Genomic DNA, 15,672 nt, shown 5'->3' on the forward strand with positions numbered 1-15,672 from the left:
CTGCATTCTCCTTGGGGCACAGACTATGCCTTCTGTGGAACTGCTAGCATGAACTGCTAGCATGCATCAACTAGCAGTGCTGATACCCTATTTGTATCGTTTAGCTATCACTGGCAAAGAATGATTGGCATAACTTCTAAATGGAATGTTCCATGCAGCTTCCCATTTAATGAACTATTTTTGGCTACTGCCAATCTGATCTCTGAATGAAATCACTCTTTATTTCTCAAACTGCTGCAGTAGAAGAAAAGTAGCCCTGTTCCTTACACTTGGCAAAACAAGACAAAAAGTCTCCAGATAAAAACCGCTGTGTACTTCTAGATTAGCTTAGATCAAGTAGTTCTAGTCTCAGAATTAACTTTATATGCTCAGAATTCAGTAGTTCTTCAAACAATACTTGGCTGTTACATTTTCTAATGCTTTAGAAGTTAAATTTACTTGGTATTCCAAAAAAATGCAGGTAGTAAGATGAAATAAACACTGAGTTACTCTCACCTAACTTTATCTGCCTAAAAGCTAAGCGTCTGGATTCTAATTATGGAGAGAAATAGGCATCTACAGGGGATGGTTGCTGCTATCTGTATTTTATCATTTGCTTTGTAGAGGGAATCTAAATGAGAGATGTTTGCATGGCTGAAGTTAGCTGCAGCCAGTCATTTCTAAACCAACATAACTAAACGAAGTGAGCTAATCCAATGTCATATTTGAACTGTGGTGCTCAGATGCCATGTTGAAAAACTTATTGCCTTGCATCCTAAGGTTCTGGACAGAAACCAGGAGTTTGAAGTTAGGAAAACTTCCCGTCTCCATATGTATTTCATATGAGACTCTGGTTTTGGTGGTATGAACTGCAGTTGTTTTCGTAATGTTGCTGAATGTAGTAACTGCTACCCTATATGAGCAGAACTTTACTTTTAGATGCTGTTTTTTCTTTGTTGTGGTTGAGATCTTTTTTTTTCCTGATATGTTTGGACAGACTTACCTTTTCAGAAATATCTTCATCTGAGTTTTCTCACATTATGGCATTTAGCTCCAGCTCGTCCTGTTTGCAAAGGCTTTTGAAATGGACAGATTTGGTCATGCAAAGGCAGAAAGCTTTTACCATATAGGTGCAATAGGAAGATAAGCTTGCCCTGAATCAACACAACCCAGCTCTAATTTGCAGAGAGCACTGGTGAGGAGAAGGGAGTTTGTCTTGCATTGCCAGTCTCTGGCTGCACTAATGGGACTTCCGAGGCAGTCTCAGATGTAACTTTGCTTGGACAGATGAAAACACGTGTGTCTCAGATCAGCAACTGTGTTAACAAAGCACCATTTGATATTTTCTATTGCTTGTAGTTCAGTTTATTAACGTTTGGACCAGGATCCTGGTGTTGAATGTGTACGTCGCAGTAATAGCTCCCTGCAGCCACTGTTGTTGTGATCAGCTTGCATATACACCCACCAACACTTCAGCCTGAACAAATTGACTTGCATTCACTTGCATGCTGCACAATTTACAGAACAGTGTATACAGTAGCCTCCTGCATTCACGAAATACATTTGTAGTGTTGGAAGGGAGCTTTTGGGAATAAAACAGCATTGTGGGTTGCTGGAGCTTCTCCAATCTTCCTCACGAGTCCTGATGCTGCTACTTTAAAAATTATGCATGCTCTGACAGATGCCAAGTGCTCTGGCAGCATGCCCTGTCTGTTGTCTAAATGACTTAAATATCCAAGCAAAACTGTTTTGAGCTTCCCAACAAGATTCAGGCAGCTAAGAATAATAAGAAGAAAACGACACCTTAAGAGAAAGTATTTACCTTCCCCAGAAGCATGGAGTGTCTCAGACAGATCTGTATCACAGCCATGGTACAGCTCTATGTGCTAGGCATGTAACCAAGTATAAAATACCTTGGTAACAGTGCTTTGGGACTTGTGCTCTTTCTTTTTGGTGCCTTTTTATTTTAATCCCTCGTACATATAAACTTTTTTCTTTTCTTTTTTTAAAAGAATATTTGCTTACTTTTTTTCCTTCTCTTAAGTGATGAACTTTCAGCAAAGGCAAAAGGTGAACGATTATAGCTGTGGCCTTTCCCAGCTGTATTGGGACAGTGTGTTTTGGAAGCTGTTTCTAGCATGGTGGCCAAAGCGGCTTGCCCCAGAGCCTTGGAGGTAGGGGACTGAAGTTTTTGTTAAGAGACGGAGGGAGGACTACCCCCCAACAGGGTCAAAGTGGTCTGTCAGTCTGATAGGGAGTTCATGTGGATGGGGCAGGGGGAACCGTTCCTACACAGAGCATCTTGGCTGAAATAAACTTGTGACAAGGACTGATTTTTGTCCTTAAAAAGGAATCACAGCTCTTTGGGCTGGAAAAAGGGAGAAGTGACTGTCATTTCTAGCTTTGGTAGCATACCGTGCTGCTGCCAATATGAAATTATTATTTAGAAAGCAGACAGACCATGTTTGTTGTTCCATGAGTATTTGGTAGTCCCATAACAGAAAATATCTACAGATTGAAACAGACTGAAGAGAGAGAGGCTTGATCAGTTTTCTGACTGCAAGAATAGTTTATAGTTTTAAGAATAGTTTTAAGAATAAGAAGAATAAGAATAGTTTTAAGGTAAAGCTAAAAATGTACTTCTTTAAAGAACAACAACTGGTCATGTCAGAACTCAGGGCTCTATTGTGCCACATTGTCTCCTCTGGTCTTCCTTACTCTGTGTTTCCCTAGGTAAATGATTGTTGGAGATGCATAGTCTGTATTTCTGTAACCTTTACCTTTTTTGAGAGGTTGTTATTGTTAGTTTCTAATTTGAAACAGCCTTGCTTTGGTTTTGTGCATTGTAAAGGTGTTGTAAGTATTCAAGTGGACTAATCAATTTTCTTTTGTCTTTTTAGGAGGCTTGTGCGTGTGTTGCAGTCTAGCCTCTGATATTCCTGATGTAGTAACATACTCCATATATTTTTTACATAAAGGTAAGATCGACCTGTTGTGCTGACTTCATTATATCTATATGGAGAATGTCACTTTGCTGAAAGAGTTGCAGAATGCCTTGCAAAAAAAATAGCTACCGAAGCCTGCAGACAATAAACTACTGTCGCTGGTGTCCTAAAGACAGCAGCTGCATTTGTCTGCAGACTCATCTTTCCTGCTGTAGACTTCCTGCCTGATGCTGAATTAATAGCTTCAAACCAGTGACTTCACGAGTGGCTATTAGTTGGGTCTCTTTTTTTCTAGCCAGACTTTCTGACATGCTGAGCGCAAACAACATCAATGAAATCTGTGGGAGCTGCAGGTGTGTTGTACTTATGCCATAAGGCATTTGTATGGGAAATAGAGCCAACAGCTCTTAGCTTGAATGTGTGTTCAGAGTCCCAGTTCAACGTGTCATTTTTCACAGCAAGAGGTGCAACACCCACAGGCTTAAGAATGGTAGCTACATAAGTGGTACTCTAGCTCTGAATTTTAAGTTAGATTTTTTTTTTCTTGTTAAATAATATTCTTTATTATTTTCATTATTTTATTCTGATTGGAGGAAAACTGATTAGCAAGATCTTTCCTCATTTGATATATGGAAGAGAGGTGAATTATTTCTGAAGTGAGAAGCTGCACAGTGTGGAGCACCTGAGTTGAAGTGGACAGCAAGCTTCTGTTTTACTTGAAGTCCTTGTTTTCTTGTGTCAGGAAAATCTTCATGTGTCAGTTGCACTAATGGTACTTTGCTGGAACATTGTGGGGTTGGGCTATCTGCATTTTTGGCTTAAAGGCATTAACAATCTGGAAAAGTCCATTTTGTTTTGTGGCAGCACTCTGCAATGTGCTGATCTGCAGGGAAGGGTTGACTTCCCCAGATGTTCTTGATGTGTAGCTGAAGGGGGGTTGCATGGCTTGGAGCCAACCATGCCTTTGTACATCTGTTTCTGTACCAAGAAAAGAGTGAGAATAAATATGGTGACACCAACCAGCTGCATCTGAAGTGACCTTTAAGGAATGGAGTTGCTTGGGGCAGAGCTGTTTGTGGATTCACTTCAGATTCACCGGTTGTGGGAGAGAATTATAAGACTGGTCTTGAGGTATTCCATAGAAGCAGCAGGGTATCGGGAGTGTAAGCTGCATTTTAGAGACATAAGGACTGTGCTGCAGTGTCTTTACACTCAAAAGGAATCTTCCCCTCAAAGGAGGTCCCAACAGTTTCTTGCTGTGACATAAACACAAACATGGTGATGCTGCAGGTGTGGTCTGCAGTGCTGGTAGTAGCTTGCATGAGCGTTCAGGTTGGCAAGTAACAGAACAGGGTGGTGAATGCTGATTCGTTCCAAGGAAACTTCAGTCAGTATTTTGTGTGGAAAAACTATTTTTTTTTAGGTATTCCTTCATGTGTTGTGTTGCTATTGGTCTTGGAGGTCTCACTTTTTTTTTTTTTTTTTTTTTTTTTTTTTTTCAGCAGCAGAGAGAAAACATGTCTCTCTGCTAGGGTCAAGAGTCAAAGTCCTGTCCCTCTGGCTGAGTGGCATGGCTCATGATCTACGTTTTTCCTTGGTGGTTCTGCAAACTGGGGACCTATTTTAACTTGAATTTTCATGCAGTATTAAGTAGCATCCTGATTGTGACGCCATTCAGCCTTTAGGATGTGGTAGCATGGAGAATCAGTCACTTTCTCCCTAGTTATTTTCACCTCAAGCTTTTCTGAGAGATTAAGGAGATTAAAGGGATCTGTGTCATTCTTAGTGGGTGCCAGAGGAGGTTTGGTGCAAGCCTAGAATAAAACAACAGTTGTGCTGGTGCAAAGCCCATGCAAGCACAGTGAGTCTGAAATTAGCATAGTTTAAACAAATCTGAAATAAACCATAGCAATAGGGTGTGCAGATGAACAAACTGGAAATTTTCAAAATCATTTGAAGGACCACCAAAATGTGAGGTACAGGTACGTAAAGGATTTGTTTATTTTTTGGGCATTGGTATTTTTGTACGTGTTTGCTCTGAGTTGGAAAGCTTCTTTAAACATGAACACAGACTGCATAGTGCACGGCCAATTTCCTCACCCTAAAGAACCGTGTTGTGTGGGTGCAGGTCTACTAAGTACGCAGCAACTCTGTGCAGTATGAAGTAAATCCATCTGTGCAGACAAGCCCATAAAGCAGTCTTAAAATATCACTGTTTGGGTATATCACTGCTGAATTTTCTAGCTATAAAGTTATACTTGGCTTATAACAGATGGATATATGTATTTTTAAATATATTATGTTTCCCTAGGTTATAGCAAAACTTTTACAGTTTCTCTAGAAAGAACAGCATCTCATCAATTGAAGGATGTGGCCTTTTTGAATCTGGGTAAGTTACTCATGTTATTTCCCTGTGTGCCTGCCATTCCCTGTCCCCCAGCAGGGAGACAAAGGTCTAACCCTTTTCTAGAAGGAAAGGATTTTTCTCTTGGCTTTAAGTAGTTAAGCTATTTTGCCACACTTTTTTTTTTTTTTTTTTCTTTTTTGCTTAATTTTTATATTTGGCATTTGATATTGCAATACCTCACTGTTAGTAAGCAACTTCCTCTGAGATTGACTCAGCTTCTGCTCTGGAGATCAGCTGCTGAGTTCTTGAGTGTCTCAAGCCTCTTGAAACCTCCCCTGGAAGCCCAAATGTGTTGCTAGTATTTCCTGTGTTAATACAACAGCAGCTTTTAATTAACTCCTTTTATATTTCCTAGATATAATCAATTCCATCAAAGAGAAGTGGGCTAAGATGGGACTCATGTGAAACAGCTTCTTAAAGCAAATAAATGAGCAAGTGCTAAATTGACCACTGTTATTTCTTTAAATAGACTACTATGTGGCTGCTTATTTGCCTGGCCAGTTCCTGCACCTCCTGAATATTCAGCATCCTGACCTACTGTGCTATAGTTTATTTCTGACAGGTATACTAAGACTGCTACATGAAATGATTTTACTGACATAGTGGAAAATTGTTTAAATCTCGTAACGGGGAAATTGTGTTTGGTCAACATTTCCTTTATTGCATAGTGCTCTGAAAAAGAGGGACTGAAAAATAAAAGCAACATTTTTTCTATTTTCCATTTTAAAAAGTTTCTGAAATGACACTTCAGACTTGATCTATTATATATTTCTTGCTTGTTATGAAGTGGACCTTTTGCTGAATTTGAAATTCTTTGCTTTAGTTTCGTAGTTCCCCTTCACCCATCTTTGCATACGCTTCTCAGTCCTCTGCTGTTCTCGAATTTCACATGGAGATGTAAATTTGATTTTACATTTCCTTCCTCCAATTGAGTTGCTCTAAATGTGTGTGTTTGGAGGGTGTGGGGAAAGGAAATCTGTATTTCCTTCACCTGATCAGGCTGTTGCAATTTGATTTAGTCTCATCTGAGAGGCACGTTATTTCATTTCCAATAAACACGTCTTTATGGGAAGTGGCTTATTTTTGGAAATGAAGGGCCTTTGTTTGAAAACAGAAATCCATTCTTCTAATTGGGTGAAGGAAAGGTAAATAAAGGGGACTGGTGCAGGGGCATCACATGAGGCTAATACCTGTTTTAAATACCAAATTAAAATCTCTTCTGCTAGAGAGGAGTGAAAAGCATTGCTGTTACATGGTGGGCCTGATTCCTCTTACGCAAAGGATCTGTAATCCTGCTGTAATAGCGATGTGGTGGTGAACCTTAGTGCTAGCGTAAATAAAGGGGTTTTGACCTGCTGGTTCAATCAGTAACCATAGAGCAGAACCTTTCTCTTCCGGCCACTGGGAGAGATGGTAAGTGGGCTGCCAGTACATGGTTATATTTTTATTCCTTTTTCTTCTCAATCCTGTGTTCTTCAGGTGAGGATGCAAGAATTGACACGCTGCAAAACGGCTCCATCCAGTCCCCACTCATGTCAACTATCTTGGATGGCTGCATAGGGCGAATATATGCAGTGAGCATCAGTGACAGTGCCTTATTAGAGTTCCTACAGAAAAGCAAACGAGACAGCGAGAGGTTGGCAGCTCTACATTGTGCTCTTCTGTGTGTCAGAAGTACAGCTGACTTGGAAATGAAGGTGGGAAAAAGAACCTTCTCTGAGTTCTTTCAGTGAGTGATGCCTCATATCACACCCTCACTCCCTTCTGTATAAGTCAAAGGAAAAAAAAAATCTGATCCACGTGTACTATTGGTAGTGCCAAGAGGCTCATCAGCAGGCGTGTCCCAGATCCTTTATTGAAAGCTGTCCTGAAAACATTTATTTCTGCATCACTATTTCATGCAAAGAGTTTTTCTGAAAGAAAGGTTTCTACAGTCCATTTCAAGTCCCTTACAACATAAGCTTAAACAGAGATATGTGACAAATGCCTCTCTTTTCATCTGACAGATTATTTGGTGGATTTCTGAGAACCTGTCAACATGTCATTCTTTTGATCCCATTCAGGAATTTATCATTGGTAGGTATTTCTTTTCCTGCATTACTGAATTTTCTGACATAACCTAATTTTGACTTAAGGAAAAGCCACAATGTCACAAACTGATTGTCTTCTTCTCCAGTTTTTTAGCTATGAGCTGTGTTCACTGACCTGCATATTGTGGTGTTAGAGACAATTTTAGTAGTGTTGAAGGTATATAGATCCTCTCAGAATCAGAATGGTAGCAGAATTTTCAAATGCATTTTTCTGTCCGGTGGGACAAATAGATTTATCATTATTTTAGGTCACTGGAGAGCAGATCCTCCATTTGCCTCCTGTCTTTGATAGCTGGGATGTAAATAACTGGGATTGGAGAGGAGGAACAAATCTCTTCCAGCCCAGCCTGAGCCATTTTTTCAGAAGGATTTGGCACATCAGGACATTCTCCTGTAATAGCTGATGCCTCGGCATAGTCAGGGTGTGCACTGTGTGCCTAGAGCCTCCATACAAAGGACCCCTGCAGTGCTGAGCTGTAGCCAAGCAGCTGACCCAGCCCTGCAGCCATCTGGACTTCCCTTCCTCCTTTTGTGCAGAAAATGGGACCAGTTCCACCATGGAGGAAGCTGTTTCAGAGACAGCAGCAGGATTTGTCCCTAAACAAGTGTTACACAGATAAGGAACTGACTGTGAAGCCTGTTCTTGATAACTGATGGTTTATACAGTCACATCTTTCTGAATCTTTTCACATTGCATTCAGCCTCCCTGTATTCCAGAATGTGTTCAGAAACTCACAACCTGGATAAGCTTTTGCCCTACACATCACTGCTTGACTGGATTGGGGTAAGATAACAGCTGGTGCTTTAATAGCTAGAGGAAGTTTTTTTCTGCTTTAATAAAACCTTTAATTATGTACATCCTTAGACGAGGTCTAAATCCACATCTGTGCTTTATGCGCATTCTGTACTGTTAAGTCGTAACCCACACAGTGTTTTCCATGAATCCTATATTTTATCAATAGATAACAGCATTTATAAAATGAGAAGAGCTACTTAAAATGGAATGGATGATTAGATTTCCCAATTTTCTGATCCAGGTGCTAACTTATTGATGATTTATAGGTTTATAATGAATACTAAACATACTTAACAAGCATGATGCTGAAGTTACTTCCAAGACAACCAGCACCAGTAGAGTTAAGATTTATGAGTAAGCTTGCAGAAATAAAATAACTTCAGGCAAGATCCCACAGTTAGAGCGAACAGCTAATTTGAATTTTTCTTATCTGTAACTGTTCCAGTGTTGCCTGTTGCCTTTTTCTGAATGGGATGAATGAGGGAAATGTATTCCATTTTTCTTTTTGGCAAAACTGAGTGTGTATTTTTGGCTAACTAGATTATTTTGCAAAGGAGACAGGTAATGGATACTCACTTAGATACATAAACGTGAACCTGATGAACCTGTTTATGTGGACTGATTTATGTTTTTATCATTTGTTTGTATTTCTAGGTTATCCCTGGAGCAGTATGTACAACAGACATTATCTCTCTACCTGTGTTAGAGGTAAATTCTAGTATAAAAACACCTTAATATTTGCAGGTTAGGAGCTGCTTTTCAGGGAGGTGGGAGTGGGGGAAATGGTGGTTCTGTGGAGAAGCTCAGCACTGACAAAGTGGTGACCCTACAGGCTTGTCTAAAAGAGGGGTGAACAGAAAATTTGCTGTTTGAGATGGCATTTACATTTACTAAAATACCAGTTATTCAGATGGTTGTTTCCTAGCTCAAAGGTGTATTTTTGTTTTCCTTTTCTGAACAGGCTTCTCCCATTCAACAGGGGAGGTCCTCCAAGAATTAATTGCTATTTTTCATTGATACCTCTTCATTTGTGACTTCATCAGATGGAGGCAAAATTAACACAGTGGTTGCATAGGATTTCTCACTACATATCTGCACTTCGGTGTGCTTGAGGGGTATTTCGTGGTGCTGTCATTGGTACCAGTGGTTCATGACCTTCTCGCTGTGTTTTGTTCAGAGCATCCTGTGATTGCACTGATGTCAGGGCTTTGGCTGGCTAAATCTAGGCAAATTCCTGTACAGCTTGGAAAAGGTGGTGAGCTGGATGGGGAGAGCACATGCTGTTTAGGTAGGAAGCTGTACTTTCCACTGAAAACAAGATGAATGATTCTTCCCATCTTCCATTCCACTCCCTCAGCTCCAGTTCAGAGAAACACTTGAATTTTTCCTAAGCACTCCCCACAAAATCTGAAAGAGGCTTTTAATAAGCCGCACGTTGTGGAGGGCTAATGTGAAGAGTCAGAGCTGAACCCAACAGTACTGGCAACATACAGAAGACTCTGGATACATGAGAATATTGTTTGTAGTGTTTTAAAGAGGTGAGAGTCTCCTGATGCTTACAATTAGCTTATAAAGCTTCAGTTTACATAAAATCTTTTTAAATTGGTGAAATTACCCCGCTAATCACTCACTCTTCAACAGTGCATCACAGCTGTGCTGCTACAGATTCACATGGCTGCTGTCAGGGAATTGGGCTTTGTGTGCTTTGCTTGGGAAGGCTGCCCTGAGAGATGGGACACCTGGGAAAATCAGATCTTGGGAAATTTCATTGCTAGATAATCCCTGTAATTCTGAGGTCAAAGTTAGCAGGCATTTAATTTGTCTGAGATTGAACCTCAAGCCCCTGGGGGCAAATGCCTTTAGCAGCTATACTTCCTGATTGTGGAACTCATTTCCTATTTCTGTCTGAAACCTAAACAGATTGAAAAGGTCAGAGTTGAACTAAAGACAAATATTTCCTGCTACTTTTGACTGCAACTCTCTCTGACTCCTGAGTGAGGACAATGATGATGGTACACAAGGTAAGGCTTAATGCTTTGCCAGCTTTGTACTCCACTGATGCAGAGCCACCAGAGCTCAAGTTCAGCTGCTCAGCTGGTGGAATTTCATTCCGTGCATGTTGTTGACATCATGAATTCAGACCTAGGTGATGAATCTAGGTCTTTAATGTTATTTCTGCAATAGATCTGATGGCATTTCATAGAAACAATGACAAATTGTTGACTTGAGAAGCTTTTTGGTCTACTCAAGGCAATGAACTGTTGAGAGCCTTTGGGAGGACTATATCCATATTCACCAGAAAAAAATTGGGCTATTTGGGTAAAGGTATATTTTATCACTAAATTCCTGTTCAGTAAGAGATATGGAGAGAATAGGTGAGAAAAGGGCAATGGTCAGTCAGATTGATGAAAAACTTTACATGAAGATTGAGATTAATACAGGTCTGTTTCTTCTTTTTAAACGCAGAAACCAAATTTGAAGGGGGGCAGTTGGTTTGATCAGAAGGGGAGAAGAAAAGGGCAGGAGGAAAAAGGGAAGAAAATGGGAGGAAATCCAGAAGAGTGAAGATGTGTAGTGCAAGCTGTTGCCAGGGAGCTCAGCACAGGAAAAGGCAGCCTATCCATCTTGTGCTGAGTCACTGAGGCAAACAGTGAAGTTTTATGGTGTGTGCAGCTGCATGGTTAGTGATGTGGTGCTTTCCACACCTTCACTGCTGCGTGACCATGTCACTAGGGTTCCCCAGGTGAGCACAGGTGCCTCTTAAAGGTTATCGGCATCTTTCAGCCCTTCACACAGGTATAGCAGAGAGCTGTCTTCATCTTCATCTAAAGCAAAGCTACTTATGAAAGGCTTCGTGGCACTTACTTACGGATTGCAAACTGTAAGGCCTGACTTTGACTTCTGGTAGCACAGTGTCTTTTAGGTGTTTGTACTTAGGTATGAATTTGACTCTCCAAAAATGTGAGCAAAATAACTACCTAAGACAAAGGGGTCTCTTCTTTCCTGTCATTGGCCTGATGATCATCAGGAAATAACAGATGCAAGTGATCTTTTATTTTAAACTTCTGGCTTCTTAATGAGATGTAATACAGTGCAGGTTTTTGGTGGTGTCTGCTTTTAATTCTGAAGTCTACCGCTTCCTGTTACAGACTCGATATATTAAAGAAACTTGCTGTCTTGCTTCCCCTCCTACCACACATCAAACAACATTCACCGTGGCCTGAATGCAATTTTGCTGTGGTGTTGCTGTCGCAATTGCATGAAGTGGTCACTAGATGATACCCTTACTCTATATTCCTGGTATTTCTCTGATTTCACATTGGTAGCATTCAGGTAACGTACTGCAGTGCTAGCTTGTAGATCTTGGTGGTTGGCTCCAGCAGGGTGAACATATGGTGCCATATGCACTCCTACTTTCCAGCTGCTTAATGTAACACGAAGCAAAAAGTACATTTTCTGCTGCATCTACAACAATAAAACACTAATCAGCACTGGTGGCAAGAGGGAAGTGGCTAGCAGAATTGAGTCTCTGCGTTTTATTTTCCTTGGCAAATTGTAGTTTATAGTAGGAAGTGGTTTTTAAGGGCTTCTGAGGTTTTCTTGTTATTGTCATTGTAGAAAAGTGGGGAAGAGGGCAAAATCCAGCACAGTATAGCAAGCCAGAGGAACATTGTGAACTGTGTAATTCCAGAAACTTTCTGCCTTCAAATGTCACTGCTGTGATGTCTGTAGTAGGAAGGTAGATGTATATACCGGGAGCAAGAACTGTTAGTGCCATCACTTGTTTTTCAAAATCTGCCAAAAAGTGCCTTCATCTCACCTCTTCCTCAGCAAAGATCACATTGCTCTCACTTTATAAACAGAGGCCTCAAATCTTTATACCCCGTCCAAGAGCTAGCTCAGGAAACCAGTGTGTTTGAGTTGTTTTTTTTTCTTTCCTCCTGCCTGTTCACAGTTGAGTTTAAATTAATTTCAGCATTAGAGTCAAAGGCTTTGGAATTGCTATGGAGACGTATGGATCTTGTTTCTTTTCTGGGGATGAGGTGCTGTTACTTGAGGCTGGCAAACGAGTGTTTGCAATGGAAGTATTTAAGCAGATTGAAAGTAGTGGAAGCCTCCAGATGCCGGGGTCGTGGTGTTGTTTCTCTGTTTGGAACTAACAAAAACCCAGAGTGGGATTTATTTGACCAAAGGTGAGCGCTCACATCTGAATTAGCTGCCTAAGGCTCCTCTTAGAGTCAAGTGGAACTCTATATAGTATAGCCAGTGTAGTCTGAGGTGTAGTTCTTCCCATCAGAAGCAGTTCAGGTTATGACCTGGAAGTCCCCGTGCCTTTGCAGTGACTTCTAAGGTGGCTAAGTATCTGCATTACAGGCACCAAATCTTGAGTTCAAGTTTAGGTAAGTGCCTAAATTTGACCCCTGCCATCAAATTAAGGAAATAATACTACTGGAAAAAAAAATAGTGGAGCTGATTTTTTTTAACCTTTTTCGCTTTGTTTACTATGAAGCTACATTTGTTACAGTTCTCTCAAATTCCTTAATGGGATAGATATTTCTATAATGATGCAGCCTGTATTTATGTTTTCTCTGCAATGCTTTGCAGTTCCAAAATTCTAAAGGCTTCTGGGAGAAACTCAACTCAAACTTGGAGAGTGTGAAGTATGCAGAGCCACACTTGCACTACCACAGTAATGTGCTCAGGAGGGAATGGCAAAACCTTTCCGAAGAGGTAAATGCACGTGCCCTGAAAGAATCTCCAGAGCTGCCACTGAAGTGGATGTTTTAAAGCCAAACGTGGAAGGGTTAGGTTTTTTGTTACTGGGAAAAGAAATGGGAATCAGATTATGAGAAGGGCAAAGATTTGCAATTATTTACTTATGAGGTGATTGCCTGTAAGTCTTATTCTTTACAAATCATGTGAGAAACTAAACAAAAACAGTTTGCACTTACCTGTATTGTCACATAGGGTAGATGTTTGTGTCTGCAGGCATGGGGAGTTGGGAGGTGGTTTGAAGCCTCACTGAGCATTATTTCAATTAAAATTGAAAGCCAATTTCATTTCTCATATATGTTTTATCTGGAAACATTATTGGCATTCTGCTTTATTCATTTGGGGATTTTTATTTCTTTATAAAGCAGAAAGAAGAGAGAAGAACCACAACATATTTGAGAAATATTTTTGAAAATGCCAAAAAGTAGGTACCGTTTTCTATTACATTTACCCTTTGTTACTTTGTTCAAGTATGTTGAAGGATTTAAATGATTTAAAGGATTGTTTAAATAACCAATCAGGTAAATAATTGGATATCTTGCTCTAAAGAAGAGTATCTGTCTGAAAATCAATTATTGCAATCCTTGTGATCACTACAGCATGATATGAAATATCCAGGCCTGTTGAGCCAGGTGATTTATGGTAAACAGAAGTTTTTCTTGTGCAAACCAGACATACAGTTCTCTTTGTGCTAATACCTTTACTAAATATAGTCACACGTATACTTTTTGGATTTCTTTAGCTGCCTTTGAAAGAGCAAAGGGTTGTTTCGTCTTTTTAATGTCCTTACAAAACCCTTTAGAGTAATGGTTACAAAACAAGCTGATTTTTGTTTCAAACCACAGGGTGCTTTCTCATCTGGACACTTGGGACTCTGGTAAGTGAAACTTTTGTTGATGTAGGCCTCAGCTGTAAAGTTAGTTAGAACATTTCAATCTGACTGTTGATTGCTTAAAAATAAATTGCTCTGTGTGTTTCCAGCATTGAAGAGCTTGAGACATTAAGATGAGTTGTTAAACTAGGGGAAAACTTGGTAGTAGTAATTATGATTGGTGAAAATAAGTGTGGAGAATGCAGACGTAATTAATTTCCCTAGGTCAGGAACACTTGAGATTTTAAGTGATGTTTAGTTCCTCAAACAAATAAGTAAAACTGAATGTTTATTTAAGCAAATTATGTACTTGTTCTCACATCAGTGCTTTCTGTGTACCCTGCCACCATGTGATATGAAATAATGCTGATCTGAGTGTTGATCACAATTTTTGGGGTGCAAATTACTGCAAAGAACTTTCAGTGTGTTCATTTCCAGCCCCTAATACAGGTCATTCATACCACTGCTGGTTTTTGCAGTGGGCTCTGATTTTTAGGATCTTCTATCAACTGTGGTAGCCTCAAGTTCAAACTACTGCCACGTTTTCCAAAGATCCTTACTGACAAAGATGCAACTGTTCTTAAAGAATTTATAGGTAGCTGCTGGCAAGTAGCAAGCATCAACACAGTGTGTCTATCCCGTAGATCTTCCTTCACATTCTTTAATAATCAAGCAACAAAGTTTTTTGTGCTGCTAAATGGTGAAGTAAATATGTTTCCAGCTGAGCAGAGATGGTTGGAAAGTAACTTGTAAAGATGTCGCTGCTTTGTACAATACTGTCTTGATTTTGTGGTGTGTGATAAAATAGAAGTTTTTCTTCCTTTGCTCTTAGTAGACAAAAGGCACTGATGGGAAATAGAGGGTATTAAATTTCAGTAGATACTATAGCCTCCTTCCATGTAGGCAGAGAATTGTGTTCCTTTACTCTCAGTGGTCTGCAAGTCTCGGAACACAAGCAGCCAGACCTTGGGAGAAAACCAGGGAATTGCAAGGTGACTGTGGTGTATCTACTTTGTATCTGTCCGTCTCCTTAGAAAAACTGTGCAGCTGTTTTGGCTTTTGTTTGTAAATTACAGTGTAAATTACAGTATACACTAAACAGTGCATACATTTGCACTTGTGTTACCAGGAGGTTTTCTGAGCTTTTTTCCTTACCAAATCACCACAATGTGATACCGCTCCCTTAGGCAACAAAGAAAAGAGTAATGCAAATGAAGTGTAAAACTGACAGGCTTGTGTTCCTCTGTGCTAAATGTTGAGTGCTTAGGGCAAGGATGGCAGGTAAAGAGTTATTTTCCATTCCTCAGTTCTCTTGTACACAGTCCTTGATTCTGTCACTCAGTTCTGTAGGCAAGTAGATAGAACCACAGCCTCTGTTAATGTTTGTTTCTCAGTGCTTTTGAAGTTGGTTGAAGTTTTGTGGTGTTTTTATAGTTCCACATCCCTGAATGACTCTTGTTCTGTTTATTCCAGAGGAAAGGCTAGTACCCCTCTTTCAAGAAGAAGATTACCAGCAGCAGTTACTAATGGGACTGGTATGTGCTTTTGTTACAGTGTGCACTAGAGGACGCCCAACCTCAACAAATGTAAAGAGGGAGATCCTCAGTTCCAGGGCTGAGTGGAAGCTCATTCAGAGTAGCTGTGGGACACATTTGGTATTTCCTAAGTTCTGGAATTCATGGTCATGATGTCACGATATCACCTTAATAGGTCATGATATAAAGCATAGGGAAAAAACAGCAATGGAAAGTTGATTTGTCAAAGATTTTCCCCAGTACAAGTTTTCTTTAGCTAGAAATTTATTCAGTCCT

The 15,672-nt window shown here is 40.1% G+C and overlaps 1 protein-coding gene across 2 annotated transcripts in view; it reads left to right on the forward strand.

Moving 5' to 3' along the window:
- Positions 1 to 15,672, forward strand: part of GSAP (gamma-secretase activating protein) — a 46,440-nt gene that overhangs the window by 17,772 nt on the left and 12,996 nt on the right. The window contains exons 13-23 of one of the 2 annotated variants that reach the window (XM_032189078.1): positions 2,880 to 2,957; positions 5,236 to 5,313; positions 5,801 to 5,893; positions 6,811 to 7,028; positions 7,338 to 7,407; positions 8,123 to 8,205; positions 8,872 to 8,925; positions 12,823 to 12,948; positions 13,356 to 13,414; positions 13,836 to 13,867; positions 15,335 to 15,396. In XM_032189078.1, the coding sequence (XP_032044969.1) occupies positions 2,880 to 2,957; positions 5,236 to 5,313; positions 5,801 to 5,893; positions 6,811 to 7,028; positions 7,338 to 7,407; positions 8,123 to 8,205; positions 8,872 to 8,925; positions 12,823 to 12,948; positions 13,356 to 13,414; positions 13,836 to 13,867; positions 15,335 to 15,396 (953 nt within the window). The remainder of the gene's footprint in view (positions 1 to 2,879; positions 2,958 to 5,235; positions 5,314 to 5,800; positions 5,894 to 6,810; positions 7,029 to 7,337; positions 7,408 to 8,122; positions 8,206 to 8,871; positions 8,926 to 12,822; positions 12,949 to 13,355; positions 13,415 to 13,835; positions 13,868 to 15,334; positions 15,397 to 15,672) is intronic. The other variant, XM_032189086.1, reaches the window with a different exon arrangement.

This window comes from Aythya fuligula, chromosome 1, assembly GCF_009819795.1.
Source record: "Aythya fuligula isolate bAytFul2 chromosome 1, bAytFul2.pri, whole genome shotgun sequence".
NCBI classification, from domain to species: Eukaryota; Metazoa; Chordata; class Aves; order Anseriformes; family Anatidae; genus Aythya; species Aythya fuligula.